This window comes from Thamnophis elegans, chromosome 7 (assembly GCF_009769535.1).
Source record: "Thamnophis elegans isolate rThaEle1 chromosome 7, rThaEle1.pri, whole genome shotgun sequence".
Lineage (NCBI taxonomy): Eukaryota > Metazoa > Chordata > Lepidosauria > Squamata > Colubridae > Thamnophis > Thamnophis elegans.
This window is the reverse complement of record NC_045547.1, coordinates 15,702,649-15,720,886: the sequence shown is the minus strand read 5'-3', so window position 1 is coordinate 15,720,886 and position 18,238 is coordinate 15,702,649. Positions and strand designations below refer to the sequence as shown.

Here is an 18,238-nt window from a genome sequence, read left to right as displayed (position 1 = left end):
ACATGGGGGGAGGGGAACTTGCATGCATCCAATTTAAACAGAAATTTCTTCATCACCTGTGAAGACTTCCTAGATATGATCTGGGCTATTAGGTACAGCCAGAACCCTTTCAACATTAACAAAAAATGGTTCTTGGTAGTTGTCAAGAAGCCATATTGAAGGACAATCAAACTATATTAGTAATTGTGGCATAAACATGCATTGTGCTTTCTGGGGATGAAATGTCAGTAGAGAATTCAAGGGGAATAAAAATCCTTTTGTGAGAGTCAGAATAATTCAGGATGGCACACTTCCTGGAGAAAGGGGCAGAATGGTTAGACAGATGGCACATACAATCCTTTTCCTTTCTATTAAAAGTTTAAAGAAAATAAATTTTTAAAGGAAAAAAACAGCTGAACGTATATTATATTTCTGGCTTGTTGTTTTAGAAGATAAATAAAGAATGTATTTTCCTACAGAACATGCCTCTTGTTTTAAATTCTCTACTGTGTGGTGAAGGAATTAAGAGCTCTGAAAATTTCCTGCAGTAATGCCACAAAAAGGAAAGATTTCTTCAACGTCCACATGGATAAGTCTCTAAATACACAATCAATTGAAGAGATTGCACCTGGGGTTAAGCAATCATTTATTAGGACCCAGATTGTTGGGGAAAATATGCTGACTTTGTAAACAGCTTAGAGAGGACTGTAAAGTACTACGAAGTAATATATATGAGTCTAAGTGCTATCGCTATTAGCCAGAGGGAACCTAATTTTGCAAAAATGATAAGACTATATACTTGTGGTGTCATGAAGCATGCTGCCTGGAAGGCATGATTGTCCTAAGAAGTAGACTTATGCAGGTATAAGAAGCACACACCAGCAGAAGGGACCCATCCCTACCTGCCCAATTAAGCCATATGACATCATGACATTCTTTTTTTTTTTTAAAAAAGATAGTTCTTTGACGTCAAAAAGTCATAGAATGTAAGGCTTGGAAGAGCCAAGGTGGCGCAGTGGTTAAATGCAGCACTGCAGGCTACTTCAGTTGACTGCAGTTCTGCAGTTCGGCTGTTCAAATCTCACCGGCTCAGGGTTGACTCAGCCTTCCATCCTTCCGAGGTGGGTAAAATGAGGACCCGGATAGTTGTTGGGGGCAATATGCTGACTCTGTAAACCGCTTAGAGAGGGCTGAAAGCCCTATGAAGCGGTATATAAGTCTAACTGCTATTGCTATTGCTATTGCTATTGCTATCCTAAAAATAATATAGAATGCTCTTCATTCAGTGCAGGAATTCACTACTCTGTCAGGGAGTCATCCAGCCCAATCTTAAAATACTTCCAGCAAAAGAGCAACCTTCAGTTATTGCATTAGGGTTTCTTGAGCCTGGTCACAGTCTCCTCGTCATTTAAATCCATTGCTTCCATCCTATCTTCTAGAACAGGGATGGCGAACCTTTTTGGCACTGAGTGCCCAAACCGGAATGTGTGTGCGCGCGCCAGAGCCCCGAAAACTCAAAGACCAGCTAGCCATTCCACATGTGCATGTCAGCCAGCTGGTCTTCTGGTTTTCAGCAGGCGCATGGACGCCAGGCAGCTGGTCTTCGCATGCACCAGAGCCCCGAAAACTCAAAGACCAGGTGGTCGGTGCACATGTGTGTGCTGGAAACCTGAAGACCAAGGAGCGACAGTGAGTACGCCCACACAAAGGGCTCTGCCTGCCACTCCTGGCACGTGTGCCAAAGATTCGCCATCAAAGTTCTAGAATAACTCTGAGCACTTCTGTTCCATCTTCTAGACACAATGGCTTTTCCATTACTTGAAAACAACTATCGTATCTCCCCAGGGTTGTCTCCAGATTAAACATACTCCAGACTCCAACTTTTATTGTTTTTCTTCTAAGGCTCTTATCACCTTGCCTGTTCTTCCTTGGAGATATTCCCGTTTGTCAACGTCATTTCTAAATGTGGTTTAAACCTCGATGCACTATGATGTGGCCTGATCAATGTAGGGCAAAGAGGAACTATGAGTTCTCTTGATTTTGATGCTTCTGGTGATGCTGTTAGGTTTGCATTTGCTTTTTTATTGCAGCTGTGACACATTGGTTAACACTCAGTTTGATCCTTTTCACATATGCTATTGCCCAATATGGTTCCCCTCATTCCACACTCATGTCTTAGATATTTCCTACTCAGGTGTAAGAGTTTTGCATTGAAATTCATCTTACTGGTTTCTGCCTATTATTTCAACTTGTCAGATAAACCTGTTGTGGATGTTGTTCTTGATAAACCGACGCTGGTTTCTACCAGGAAATGTTTTCTTTTCAACTGTTCAGAAACTGATTGCTTCGTAAACTATTTAAAAGTTTTGACCAGAATTGATGTTAAAGTAACCAGCTAGTTGTCACTTAGGTCCTCTTTCCCGGCTTTTTGAAAATAGGGGCAACCTTGCATGCCAAAACAACTAGATAAAGAGACAGATTTTCTCCTCGTGCCATCACTCTGCTGAATTCCCACAGCACTGTCTTATGTTTAGGGGTATTTACACATGCAGTAGGGCTGTATTGCTATTATCATTTCCATCTTTCCTCCTATTGGTATATTATGATTATATTACTTTGTTGTTTGTATGTATACTGAGAGCTCACGCACCAGAGATAAACTCCTTGCTTGTCCAATCATACTTGGACAATAAAGAACTTTTCTCCTCTCCTCTGCCCCCTCCCCTCCCCTCTCCTCCCCTCCCCTCCTCTCTCCCCTCTCCTTAGCTTAGCCTAGCCTAGCCTAGCCTATTATACACCACCCTATTCTATTATACCCTGCTCTGCCCTGCCCTGTCCTATTCATTTGGCCTTTTCCAATCCACTGGCACTATGCCTGTCCTTCATGATTCCTCACAGAAGAGACTCTTAAGATGATATCTGCAAACTCTTTCAAGTGTAAACGCTCTGATCTTGGAGATGTAAGTGATGTACTCTAATCAGCTGTTCCATTATTTCCTTCTACTGAAATTCTTGGATCTCGATACACATACACTTTTTTCACAGATAATGTCATTCCTCCTCCTGTCTTGTCTAACATATTCCTTTAAATACTGTATATTATACCCTTTCCATCCTTGCAGTTGGCTCGTGAGTTTTATGGCACCAGATTTCAATATTGATGGATAAATTATATTTGCCTTCCTGCATTAAGACTTCTATTTTTTTCTTGTCTCTCCCCTCTCCACTGTATACCTGTGGTGGTGCACCTATGGCACACATGCCAGAGGTGGCACACAGCATCCTCTCTGTGAGCATGAGCGCTGTTGCCAGTTGCTCTTCTGGTTTTGGTGGTCTTCATGTGCGCCAGAGCACCAAAAACTGAAGATCAGGTGGCCGGCCCATGCATGCACACTGGCCAGCTGGTCTTTGGGTTTCCGGTGCTCCTGCACATGCACACGCATGCACTTCGCTTTAGGCACTCGGTGCCAAAAGGTTTCACCATCAGTGCTCTATATATTGTACAGAAACACTGGGACCCCAGAGACACATTACTTGATTTAATTCATCTTGTACTAATATGTCCATTATTGGATACTTTCACATTCTGCATACCCCCCCACCCCAGTCTCAGATCAGCTCTTAGCATTACACTTTTCTCCTATTTTGTTTTTGTTTTCTCCACCGTTCATATAACCCAGTTCAAAGCCCTTTGGATTAAGCTTGCAAGGTGCTTTCCAAATAGAGTTTACCCAGTTCTCATGAGGGGTAGCGCATCTCTTACTTCATCTTGGAAAGAGTACCATAGAAACAAAAATTCAAGCTATTCCTGTTAGCATCCTAGTTGGTAGCCAATTGTTATCTCCCAGTATTCTTTTCTCTTTCTGGGACAAATCTTTTGATAGAAATAAAGATGTACTCCCATCTTCTATCCTTGCAGTGCCTTCAAGGCTGTGCCTAGCCAGATTATTTATTTCCACATGGATCGGTAGAAAGGAATAATTATCAGTGGGTATAGTCTTGGGAGCCTTCCCATCAAATTCTGCATATATGCCCCAGGAGGACAACACATTTCTTTGACAGAAAAGTCAACTAATTGCTCATTCATATATTTCTGCATGGCTCTCTGGAGGAAGGACCCATTTCAGCCAAAATGAAAACACAGCTGCTCTTTCAGGTGCTTCATCTAGAACATCTGTCACTGTAGCTTTGCCCAAGCTTAGCCCACTGGTGTCTTCTTCTTCCTTTGGGAAAGGCACATACTGGCCAAATTATAACTGTGTTTTTCACGCTGCTGAAAAGCATTCAGGATTTTGCCCTCTTGTTTGTGACGACCTTCCAATATTTAAGGACTGATGTCAGATCTTCAGATTTTTTTCCCCCTCCAGGCTAAATATATGGAAGTTCCTTTAGCCTTTCCTTGAAGGTTTGCTTTCTATATAGCCAACTACAATATTAACAGAGTTGGAAGGGACCTTGTAGGTCATCTAGTCCAACCCCCTACCCAAGCAGGAGACTCTACGCCATTTCTGATAAATGGCAGTCCAGTCTCTTCTTGAAAGCTCCAGTGATGAAGCTCCCATAACTTACGATGGAAAGCTGTTCCATGGGTAATCAACCAGATTATCAGAAATGGTTCTCACTGTCCGAAAATTTCCCCTTATTTCTAGGTTGAATCTCTCCTTGATTAGTTTCCATCCATTATTTCTTGTCTGGCCTTCAGGTACTTTGGAGAATAGCTCCCTCTTCTTTGTGGCAGCCCCTCAAATATTGGAACACTGCTATCATATCTCTCCTAGTCTTCTTTTCATTAAACTGGACATACCCACAGTGGTGGGTTTCAAACATTTTTGGAACTCTTCTGTAGGTGTGGCCTGCTTTCCGGGTCCACTTCTAACCAGTTTTGTAGATTTGACGAACCAGTTCTACCGAATAGGTGCGAACTGGTAGGAACCCACCTCTGCATACCCAGTTCCTATAACTGTTCTTCATATGTTTTAGTCTACAGACTAAATTATCCTGGTTGCTCTTCTCTGCACTCTTTCTAGAATCTCAACATCTTTTTTACATTGTGGCAACCAAAACTGGATGCATTATTCCAAGTGTGGCCTTACGAAGGTGTTATAAAGTGGTATTAACACTTCACATGATCTTGATTCTATCCTTCTGTTAATGCAATTTAGGATTGCATTTGTTTTTTTGGCTGCCGCCACATACTGTTGGCTCATATTTAACTGTTTTTTTCTTTCTCCTTTGAACTCATTCCATTCATTTATAGCCTTAAAGTTTAACACCCAGAATTACACCTCCAACCAGGTATGAATACATTAAAATAATGACTTAAATACTAGAGTTGTTCATGCAATCTCATCTTGTGACAATTACAGCCCTGGGAGATATGGGGGAAAAAATTAGGATGGTGATCAATGACACACTGAATAAGTTTCGCAGTGTCAGTTGTTGCAAAGAAAATCAAGGCACTTTGAGATACTATGAATAGATCCATAGTTCTCAAGTGCTAAGAGAATTGTTTTATTCTGGGCACCCATTTCTCTATTTCTGAATTAACATTCAAAAGCTCTGATCTCTCCTCTGAAGAGGGCTAAAAAAGCATAGGTCCAATAAACCAAAAATAAGATTGACTGCGTTTCTCTGCTCGGAGGGGTCACAGAATAATCCAAATTTGATAATCCAAATTTCATATTTCTCACATTTGGCTTTGTCCTTTTCTCCTCCTTCTCTCTCTTTTATTTGTCCTTTTCTCCTCCTCTCTTTCTTTTATTATTAAATGCCTCCCTTGCTTTTCTACAAACAGCTGCTCTTTGGATATTCTTTTTTCTGATCTGCTCATTTCTCATTTTTCAACCATCGCAAAGGATTCCAACACCCCCCACCACCACTGCATTTCCAAAAGGACAGCTCCTTTTGTAGGAGAGAAATACATAGATCGGGGGGGGGGGGGGGAGGCAACCGTGGTAATTTTAAGACCTGTGATTTTCAACTCCCAGAATTCCCCAATCATAGTTGAATAGTTGAATCCACACGCCTTCAAATTGCCTAGGTTGGACACCCCGGCCATAGAGCTTTGGGCAGAATCTAAATTGGGATGCAAGGTTGGTTCTCCTTGAGGCAGCCTTTAATTTTGTAAAGCAAGGCTATAAAGCATAGGAAGAAAAAAATACAGGTAGGTAGAGTTGATTAGGGACCAATACAAGACTCCCTGAGCATATTGACAAGCTTGATAAATTTCAAGCAACTCGGGAAGAATTCTGTCAGGGGAACCTGACTGAGCAGCCTTTTACTTGAAATCTCAAATTCAATTTCATCGGACATCAGGTGAGAACAGTCAATGTTCAAGCTACTCAATCATTTACCACCATCAAGGAAACAAGCACGTATAATGGCTACTTTAGCATCTTCCAGCAGAATGTCCAAAATCGGAACTGTTTGCCCTTTTTATAAACTCTTTTTTGCTACTGGTGTCACTTCAGTAATTATCCATTGAGAAGGGGTCATCCTCCAAATAAAATCTCTAAAATCTCTGCTTGCAAAAGTTTTGATTAGGAGATAATTCTATGCATCATAGAAGGGCAGCAAATCATTTAATCTACCATTTCTCTATTTGCACTGTTGGGAAAGAGAAAGAAAATGGTTGTAAGGTTTAGCTACCTTATATGCCATTGTAATTTAGTGGCTGTTTGGCATTGTGATCAGCGGTGGGTTTCACATTTTGTTACCACAGGTTCACCGCACGCATGCCCACCCCTTCCACACATACACCTGGCCTTCCGTGCATGTGCTTTGCTATCGTGCAAACCTTCCGCGCATGCGCCCGTCCTCAAGAACGTGCCTAAATGGGACGGCACAGAGGCGCGATTTCTGCTACCAGTTTGGCTGAATCAGTCTGAACCGGCTGAATACCACCTCTGATTATCAGAGGTGGTATGCTGCCAGTTTGCTCTGGTTTGGGCAAACTGGTAGTGGCGGCAGTGTGAGGCTCCGCCCACCCACCCGGATGTCATCACGCACCTTCTGTGCATGCACATAAGGTTCTGAGCAATGACAGAAGGTTCTGCGCATGCACAGACGTGCCACATGCGAGCGAAGCTGGCATACTGGCATGGGCACTCCCGCTACTGAGCCAGTAGTGAAGATAATAGGATACCATTACTGTTGATTATGATGTTTTATGGAGATGAGACCATTGCCCATGATTGTTCTGTCTCATGCAGCAGCATGCTTTGAACTGTCTCTCCTTCCACATATCATTGTTGCCAAGTCACTTTTCATTCAAATGCATGTATAAAAATATGCAACATTTAAAATATTTCAGAACACAGTGTCTGTTTTTCTTCAAACATTATTTTCTAATCTGTGTCGAGGCACAGCCTTTCCCAGCAAGCAATGTTCTCTCCAATGACATTTGCTAGAGGAGAAATAATATATTTCATCCATTACAGCAAGCTTTGTGGTGGCGAACATGGGCTGGTGTGAAAAACAGGAGCTGCTTCCTGATGCTCAAATTCTAAACTATGAAGGACTCCAATAAATTCTTCTACCTGCCTCAACAAAATCTGATTTAAACTCATATTACAATCCAATCATTTAGTGATAAATAGAACAGCTATTAGGCTCAATTTCAATAACTTAAATTGCTTTCCCCACCAGTACAGAATTTACTGCCACATATATGATGACATCCACTATTGGAGATCAAGGACAAGGAATCTATAGCTTTCTAGAAGTTGCTGAACTATATCTCCCAGAGATCATGGCTAAGATGACCAAAGGTGAGAAATAATGTCCAACAAATGAAGTCTGGAACCACAATATTTAGAAATTATGGTCAAATTGTGTCAAATATCTCTAAAAGTTATTCAGCGTATATGTATAATGTAACATTAGATGCTGAAAAAGAAAAGGGAGTGGCCTCAGCAAGACTTAGTCTACAGATGGGTTGGGATGGGAATACCCAGTCAATTAAGATAGACTCATCACAACAGAAAGTTGCTAGTTTGGGGAAGGCTGGTTAATGTCTTGGTGGCAAATGTTCCAGAGAGATTTGCTTAACTACTATGCAACCTTAGCTCATAGACTTGAATCTACTCATCAGGTGGATCTCTTGTCTGATCGAAAAGGCATTATTTTATTTTATTGGATGTATAAAAGGTAAAGGTTTCCCTGTCCAGTTATGTCTGACTCTAGGGCCTAGTGTTCATCTCTGTTTCTTAGCTGAGGAAGGCAAGTTGTCCAAAGACATTTTCTGTGGTCATGTGACCAGCATGTCTATACGCCAAAGGGGCACGGAACGCTGTTACCATGACACCAAAGTGGTACCTATTAATCTACATGCATTTGCATGCTTTTGAGCTACTACGTGGGCAGGAGCTGGAGCAAGTAACGGGAGCTCATCCATTGCACAGAGCTTGGATCTCGAGCCCAGATTGTCAGCTTTCCAGCTGACAAGCTCAGTGTCTTTAACATGTACATCCCACCCTTTAACCAAACCAAGGTATCTTACACAAGGGTCCATTTTTATCTTATCCCTGCCAAAACATCTCTATGACAGAAATTGGACTGAGCGTTAATAACCAGACAATAGTCACCTGGAGAGTTTCTGTGGCTGAGGTGAATTTGAACCAGAGGTGGGTTGCTCCCAGTTTGGCCCGGATCTGGCGAACCGGTAATAGGGGCAGTGGGAGGCTCCGCCCACCCACCCAAACGCTTCTGCGCATGCGCAGAAGTGTTGCGTGCAAGCAAGAGTTTGCAAATGAACCAGTAGTAAAAAATGTGGAAACCCACCACTGATTTGAACCTATGTTTTGCCAATCCTAATCAAACACTTTAACATTGCACCCTACTGGCTTTTTCTTATGTTCTTAAAAGATACCATATGTATTTATGTATAAATTCCTTTACACTCCTGACATTATTTTTACACATTCAATCACGTCAACCTAAGAAGTTAGGAACTTAGGAAATCTTTTACTGTTTGCAGAATCTTCACACGTTTTCACATTTGTGTATGTACTTTGTATATAAGAAAAAAAATACTTTATATATAATCAGGACGTAGTTCACAGCTTCAAATGAGTATTACTCATGACCAGACCTATGCTCTTAATGTACCAGCAGCTCCAAAACAATGGTGCTGGAGGAATATTTTCATGACTATTGGGAAGTTAATACCTAGGCTAAGAATAAAAGGAAATAAAGCCCAACACACAATTCTCCTCTACCACAACTATGCATCCCGAAGCATGAGAGTAATTGTCTGAAATGAGTCAGACCAAAGGCTTAAGGAAACAGTTGCCATAGCAACCTCCTTTTCTATTCTGATTCTGCTTAGAATTAAAACGATATCAAATAATTTGGGAGTGAAGAGATAGGGCAAAAAAAATCTATGGGTGCTAAATGACCTTCTGTAGCTAAGTCTCCTTTCTGGTCAAAATGACATACAAAATATATGAAAACTAATAAGCCAAATATTGTTTGATAGTGGGAAGAAAGGCTGCAAGCAAGAATTCTAGTTATTTCTGATTCATTTTCTTTGCAGAGATAAGACTCGCTCCCAAACAGTTAACCTATTTCCAGAGGACTCCTCATTCCCCCCACCCTCACCCAGTGCAGGAATGGTCCAAGGTTAGTCTGTTTGACGTCTCTGTGCCCTTCTGAAATCCAACTGTATCATCACACAGGCAACTGACAGTTAGCAGTTTCACCCCCACGCTGCTATGTCACTGCTAATGGCTCCCTATAGTCCACACAGAAGGCAGAGCAAGGAATAGTTGCTACAAGCTGTTACAGTCAGGAACAGGAATTTCTCTACTCTCACATCCATCTGTGGAAATCCCAGGGACCATATGAAAGGATTCTGGCATTTCGTACTTATTTCCAAATATATATATGCTGCTCACTGATAAAACCCCACAGCAATTCACAGCAATTATTAAGGGGGTGGGGGGGGAAATACAAAATGAAAACACTCCAGTAAGGCTCATCCCACTGAATTTTGAAATCTATTTGACCTAAAACAACAATGACAACAAAGGTGGCTAGATTTTATTTGAGGAGGCTGCATTATGCCGCCATTCATTCTCCTGTTGTTTATAAGCAAGCAAAACAGATCCCTTGGTGATGTGGGATCAGCAAAACAATGTCTAGAAATCCTTTGTGCTGGGAGCAGAGGTTTGGATCAGGTTCTAGCAGGAACCCAAAGATTCCAGCAGGAACCTGTAGCGTCCTTTTTAAAAAAAGTATACATCCATGTATATGCGTAGACATGTAAACATGCATGAAAATGTACACACACTAGTCTGTCCATGCTTGAAATTAGCAAGCAAAGCTTGTCTTGCAAACCACACTCCTCAAATGACGTCATATACCCTTCATATATCCAGACCAAGGAGATGCAGATTCTAGTGATTTCACTGGGACCTTAAAAATTTCAGCAGCTGCGATGTCAGTTCAAACCTTTCAACCTCTTTTACCAATACAAAAGCTCAGTTTAATGATTCACATGATAGAACATTCAGTCATATTATCTGGAGCAGAGTGACGTATTTTTGATCTCTCTCTCCCTCTCTCTCTCTCTCTCTCTCTCTCTCTCTCCACACCACACACACACACACACACACACACACACACGAGATAAAGTTTTAATCAAGTGATAAGTAATATTATGTTTCCGTTAATGTTCACTTGGGGATCAAAAGCTGTTAGGAAGATTACGATATTGAATGGACTTTCTAAATTCACTTCAAAGGCACATGTAGGCTATTATAAAGAGAGCATTCTTCCAAGGTGATTTCAGCTGGAAAGTACTATAATTTACTCCACAAATGTATTTATAATTATCTCAATAATTTACTCAAATTTACTTATAAGAATTATATTATTGAGAGGGATCCAGAAAATCAACAGAGAAAACCAAAAGATTTGGATGTATTCCTGACTGGTTTTTGTTGTTGCTGTGTTATTGCCATTGACATTTAGGTATTCTTTATTTATTTTAAAGGCTTATAGTATATAGTCACTTATAATGCAATTATAACCCTGGATGGCTTGCAAAACAGTAAAAAGAAAAGCAAAGATTTCCCAAACAGAACAAAACAACAACAATTCCCAGACAAAATAGAAATAAGTACTCAAGAAAATAAAAACTCTCAGCATCCCAGGACAGCAATTTCCCACATATCCACATACTATCTTGATGGCTTCAGCTTTGTTGTATCATGTTTTCAAGCTTGGTAACCTTAAAAAGTGTGGGCTTCAGCTCCCAGAATTCCTGCTTGCTGGCTGGGGAATTCTGGGAATTGAAATCCACACATCTTAAAGTTGCCAAGGTTGAGAAACATAGTTTCTACCCCATTGTTTGTGGGAACAATCAGATTTCCAAGTTTTCTAGAACAGTGGTCTCCAACCTTGGCAACTTTAAGACTTGTGGACTTCAATTCCCAGAATTCCTCAGCCAGCAAAGCTGGCTGAGGAACTCTGGGAGTTGAAGTCCACAGGTCTTAAAGTTGCCAAGGTTGGAGACCACTGTTCTAGAAAGCTAAAAGTTAACAGCCTGCCTGATGTTTGGAGAAAGGACATTCCCCAAGTTAGGAGAAACTTTGAGAAAGCACACTTCTTGCTCCTGCTAGAAAACTACCTTTCAGGAAAGAACCTAGAACACGCCCCCTTATCTGACCTGTTGGATAAGCAGATACCTAGCTGCTCAGAATCACTATGGCGAGTTGGGTAGCCACACAATCTAACATGAATGAATGAATGAATGAATGAATGAATGAATGAATGAATGAATGAATGAATGAATGAATGAATGAATGAATGAATGAATGAATGAACGAACGAACGAATGAATGAAATCTACTCAGAATAGAAATTAATTCTTGGATATTCATGTTTTGCCCATTCCAACTCATAGCAAAGATGCAAGAGTCTACAAAGACTTGTCTTCTTTCTTCTCTCATCCAGCTGCTTTAGATTTTACAAAGAAATTCATTTAACGCTGTAGGGGTAGCAAACTTGATATGAATGTTTCTCTTTGGATGCTATAAATAGATATCACCATGCCCATAATCGAGCATGTATCTTCCCGGGGTATTTTGGAGAGCAGGGATAGGGCAATACTTATGAAGTTTCATGATTTTTCCACTTAATCTCTTTTTAATCCTCATCCTTCAGCCCTTCCACACCTTCTGCTTTTCTATTATTGCTGTCTTCTGAGCTGTGGTATGGCTTGGTTTGATTAGGAAGTCCTAATTATCAACTACTTCTCCACCCCAAATCCTGACTATAATAAAACCACTTTAAAGGGCATGAACGAGGCGCTCAAAACTCATTCATTATCTCTTTTCTTTCAACAATATTCATGCCAGTTTTCTGATTCATAAATATCGAAGGGCGTAAAGAAAAATAAGATGAACATTTGTAGATTTCAGTTTTTACATGGATAAGTGGAAATAAACACAGATGCAGTTATTAAGCAGAGCAGCATCCCAGCATTTCTATCAGGGCTATTCCATATTGTCGTTTTAGCCCCTGGGGAACTATGATCTTGGATGAAAATTAAGTGAAAGGGCTTTTTGCTTTCGCTGTGTTTATTTTTATGGAGTTAAAAGGTTGCAAAGCACAGAAGTGATATTTGCTGGGCACAAAAAGGACACTGCAATGATACACGTGACACAAAATTTAGGCCTAGTATTAACAGCAAGGATTTGTTCTATATGTTGGAAGTTTTTGTTAGGACTTCCACAACATTCTGCAATTGACCACTAGATGGCAGGAAAGCATTTTCTATTTCTCTTTGCTGCCATCTAGTGGTTGCCTGATATAAAAATTCCATGTTTGGCCCATTGAAGTGATGGACCTGCCAATTTCCAGAAGACACCATTCATAATCAGACAAATAAATAAAAACAAGTAAAGGGTCTCCCCAATGTTACCCCCATCTTCAAGTGCATTGAACAAGTCCTACCTGCAGCAATTCCTGTCTTCCCACCAATAGTCACAGTCACAGATGTGCTTACTGTCACTGCCTCAGGCAACTTCCCTCTGTTAAGACATAAATGTAGCAAATTCAAAAGCTGATCCTGTATCTCAAGGGAAGAGACTCTCAGAACTGACAGACTGTTAATTCTGTTCATAAATCAAATACAAAGTATAGAACACACATTAAAGACCAGTAGATGTAGGATCTCCACGTTTAGATGATCATTCCTCAGAGTATAGGAGAGAATTAATCAGATTGTATTGTGTGGGGAAGAATGTATGGATTAGAAGGAGAAGAATCCTGCTCCTTGGGGGGTGGGGGAGGAAGAATATACAGGTAGTCCTCGACTTACAATTTTCATTAATGACCAAAGTGATCTATGATCATTTTTCACACTTGCAGCATCCCCGTGGTTACATACAGAGGTGAAATCAACTTACCTTTGCTACCAATTCGGTAACAATGTGAGAGCCCTCGTGGACTCGCATCAAAAATGGACGTGATGACATCTGGGCAGGCAGGCAGAGCCCGCCACCGAGCATGCCTGCAAAGGTAAGTGAACAGCGAGGTGGTGGTGGGGGAAATCTGCTGTGCCACATGATTTAGATTATAGACTAATATAAATCGTGTGTCACAGCTGATCGCTGGAAATACTGGTTCGCCCGAACTAGTAGCATATTTTTACTACCGGTTCGGCTGAACCGTTCCGAACTGGTAGCATTTCACCCCCTGGTTACATAATCAAAATTCAAATGCTTGGCAACTGGAGTGTATTTATGATGGTCGCAGTGTCCTGGGGTCACGTGATCGCCTTTACGACCTATCTGATGCGCAACATCAACAGGAAAGCCAGTTTCACTTAACAATCTTGTTACTAACTTAACTACTGAAGTGATTCACCTAACAATAGGTTGTACAAAAGGTTGTAAATGGAGCAAAACCCATGTCTCACTTAGGCAACAGAAATCTTGGCCTTACTTGTGCTTGTAAAGCAGGGGTGGGTTTCTCGCCCCGTTCCAACCGGTTCGGTTGGAACGGGGCTGGCGGTGTCCTCGTGCACGTGCGCAGCGCAGGCATGCATACTAGCGTCTGTGCGATGTTCCAGCTGCTCCTGGAGGATCGCGCAGGCACTGTATGCGTCCTGTACATGCGTGGAAGCGCAGAAACTCGGCAAAACCGGGTAAGGAACGCGGGCGGGCGGGTGGTCCCTTCGCTGTTCCCGGAAGTTACTTACTTCTGGGTTCGCCGACCAACTGGTTCGCGGGGACCGCCGCGATCCGTTGAAACCCACCCCTGTTGTAAAGGAAGACTACATGTATCAGGAAACGTCTTCTGTTTAACGGCTATGTTTTCTGCATGTTTTTGATAGGGAAACATGGATATGCCTAAATCGAAAGTTTGTTCTGCTGCCAATAAGAGATTTAATAAGAAGTAAGAAGTCACTTTGGGTTGCTGATCACCAAGAAAGATGCCTTGATCACCTGACTTACAGTAATATAATAGAAGTCACTAATGTTCAAAGCTAGAATTATGTCTGCATGTCCCAAATCACACCAAAGAGTCCTACTTGCTTATTCATAAAGCAGCCCTAATGTCAGTGTTTTGCTTGAAAAATACAGATGTCTGAATTTGGATATGTACTTATTTTAGGGATGTAACATTGAAAAAGAGAAGAAAATCCTGTTAGCAACAGAACTGTTTTCCCACACCGGTTGATGTGAAATGGTGTATAATGAACTGTCAATTGTACAGTTTCAGATTTTTTTTTAAACTCTCTAGTCCTAGAACTCTAATATCTTTGATAGGAAATTAGTGTGGATGTCAAATAGTAATATTAACACTGTTTCCCGGTCAAAAGAACTAAAGATTTTAGAGGGGAGGAGAACGCTCATTCAACCGAATGCACCGTGCTTCTCTATCTGCATATGCATCAGTGGTGGGTTCCGGGTCCCGGATCCCGTACCAGTTGCAATGGGCCCTGGTGTCCTCCACATGAACGTGTGCAGTGTGCGCAAGCTTCTTACCATCCAGCAACGCCTCCGCGAGCCTCCGTGATGCTCCAACTGCTTGATGGAGCGTCGCACAGGCACAGTATGCGCCGTGCACATGCGCGGAAGCGCCAAAGAGTTTAAAGAGAGGTAAGGAGCATGAGTGGGAGGGTGGGCCCTCTGGAGCACCGTACCGGAACAATACCCGGTGCTCCAGGCAGGCTCCGGTATGCCCATACCAGGGCATACCACCTTCAACCCACCACTGATATGCATCCAAACCTCTGGTCAGCATTGCTAACTGTAGAGACACTAAAATTCTCAAAATGTGTGTATCCCAGTTTGTTTTTTAATCAGTGAAGGTAAAGTGACATGAATCATCTTGTGCTTTTCAGCCATCCATTCCTTTGATAAACAAGTATATGGAATTATAGGGATGCGGTGGCTCAGTGGCAAAGACGCTGAGCTTGCTGATCAGAAAGCTCGGCAGTTCAGCGGCTCAAAACCCTAGTGCCGCATAACAGAGTGAGCTCCCGTTACTTGTCCCAGCTTCTGCCAACCTCGAAAGCATGTAAAAATGCAAGTAGAAAAATAGGAGCCATCTTTGGTGGGAAGGTAATAGCGTTCCGTGCACCTTCGGTGTTTAGTCATGCCGGCCACATGACCTTGGAGACATCTTTGGATAGCGCTGACTCTTCAGCTTTGAAACAGAGATGAGCATCACCCCCCGAAGTCGGGAACGACTAGCACATATTTGCCAGAGGAACCTTTACCTTTTTTATATGGAATTATATGATTTTACACATGTAACTAAACAATAGTCTGGATATTCTTGAATTGCCATCAACGGTTGGCTCTGGTCTTTGGATTCTGAATATCCCATTTCAACATTTCTTCTTCCACCACCAATATTCAGTTTATCAAAAAGCACCATAATTGCTTTGAGTTTGAAATGCATTAGATTTCCCAAATGTATAGATGGAATTAACTGGCTTTGGGAGGGGATGGGTTATGCTTCAATTCTCCAAGGAGGAGTCAAATAATTATTGGTTAACTTAAAAAGTTATGAAATTATGGTTTGAGATTTTAAATAAGTTTGCACTAAGACAGGTATAATGTCAACCACTTGTATCATCTTAAAGGGATACTTTTTGTCTACCAAGTACAGGTTCATCAGAATAACAGAGCTGTTGAGGTCTTCTAGTCCAGCCCCCTGCTCAAGCAGGAAACCCTAAACCATTTCAGACAAGTGGCAGTCTCTTCTTAAAAGCCTCCAGCGATGGAGCACCCACAACTTCTCTTCCACTGGTTAATTGTTCCAGTGGTTAATTGTTCTCACTGTTATGAAATTCCTCCTTAATTCTAGGTTGCTTCTCTCCTTGATTAGTTTCCATCCATTGTTTTTTGTCTTGCCTTCTGATGCTTTGGAGAATAGCTTGACTCCCTCTTCTTTGTGACAGCCCTTCAAATATTGGAGCACTGATATCATATCTCCCCTAGACCTTCTATTCACTAGACTAGACATACCCAGTTCCTGCAACTGTTCTTCATATGATTTAGCCTCCAGCGTTCTAATCATCTTCGTTACTCTTTTCTGCACTTTTTCCAGAGTCTCGACATCTTTAGTTTAACAATTAATTAAAGGCTACATGTTCCCTACTGTAACTCCAGCAGTTCATTTTTGACAGATGAGCACTGAATGACTAAACATATAATAAAATGTTTTCTACGTAATTAGAGAAAAGTCTTTTCATCATTTCTAGATTTCTTTCTGCAAACTTTTGTGGTTACTGTACAAAGACACATTGAGTCACATTACAACCCACTTGTAGTCTGAGTAGCATAGCTGAAAAATAGGTCCACCTCCCTCTTCAGCTGTCTGGGAAAGCATAGGTTTCAAATCCAGTGGAGGCTGGCTATTTATATTTCCTTGCGTTGTACAACTGTTTCATGTGGGATGGGGATATTCTGAATATTGGTATTTATTTTTTATTGTAGTTTTCCTAAAATTACAATTAAAAAGCTAAAAAAAATGCAAAGTAAAAAAATTAAAAGAATAAAAAATAGTGTAGAAAAAAGGCAAATAAGAATATAATAAAGAAAAAGAAAATTATAAAGAAATGACTTTTCATCAGAAAAAGTATGAACAAGTTTAGTAACTTATCACTTTTTCTTAAAATGTAACAAATGTTCTCTTCTCCTATGTGCCATTTCATCCTTATTAGCAAAAGTCCACTGAAGGTAAATAAAGATAATAACATACCTATTTTAAATGTGATCAAATAAACCAACTTTATATTCCTTCCTTTTAGCAATGTTGATTATTAATCCTTCAAATAATGTCCTAGAACTTGATTTCTTTTCTTATTTCTTATTTTGTCTCTTCTCACACAATTTTTCAATGCTTTAAAAAGTCTCTTTTATAAATCCAATATAGGAAAATTATTTAAGTCACTATTTTGATGTATTATTTGTGTATCTCTTTCAATTATTAAGGAATCATCCAGTTTTATTTATATGTCTAGTGTAGCATGATTTCTTTTCAAATACATTCTTGTAGCCTGCCATTTTAAAATCCACTTTCTGATTAGTCTCAGTCTTGTCCATTAAAACCTATTCCTCCTCCATAACATCTTTTAAACATAGTTTATCTACAGAACCATATTCTTAAAATTAACTGGGTCCATTTTTCAAAAATATCCTTCAACATGTCCAGTGTTAAGGCATTTTTCTGCATTCTGCATTTGTAAGTCAAATTTAAGTACTCTTCTTCTTTAATTATGTTTAGTTCCCTCCAGTGTCCAACCAAGTTTTTTTTAAAAAGAATTCTAAATAATTGCATTTTCCTATGGGAAGGATTCTCATAATTAATTGCAAAATATTATTTCAAATCCACTTGGACTTTTAGTCCATTTATAACTTCCTAAATCAAACTTCTAATCATTCTTTTTCTGTTTATTCCAAAATAACTTTTTAAAAGTCTTTAATTTTGCCAAGAATTAAAGAAAACTCATGTAGTGTTGTAAAACTTCTTGATCCAAAGGTTTGTAATAGCTGAGAAGCAATTAAGAAATTTCCAAAAGTGATTCAAAAGGAAACATGTAAAGCCAATTTCTTTTGAAAAGGTGCCAACTATGGTTTGAACAAGGTAACTGTTCCCTTGTTTCTCAGAGCTCTAACCTTGCCAGAGACTGCTATCTTGTGGTTTCCTTGTGAGGAACAATTGTATGGAGTGCTTGTGGATGATCTCAAGTTCTCTCCTTGTCCAGAGGGAAATTACAAAGAGCTAGTCTACT

General features: G+C 40.5%; 1 protein-coding gene across 1 annotated transcript in view; it reads right to left on the bottom strand.

The window, feature by feature from the left end:
• CACNA2D4 (calcium voltage-gated channel auxiliary subunit alpha2delta 4) overlaps positions 1 to 18,238 on the bottom strand; it is a 193,287-nt gene that overhangs the window by 75,002 nt on the left and 100,047 nt on the right. Inside the window, exons 26-27 of the mRNA XM_032221653.1 lie at positions 16,445 to 16,447; positions 12,940 to 13,014 (exon numbers count right to left, since the gene is read on the bottom strand). Of these exons, the coding sequence (XP_032077544.1) occupies positions 12,940 to 13,014; positions 16,445 to 16,447 (78 nt within the window). The remainder of the gene's footprint in view (positions 1 to 12,939; positions 13,015 to 16,444; positions 16,448 to 18,238) is intronic.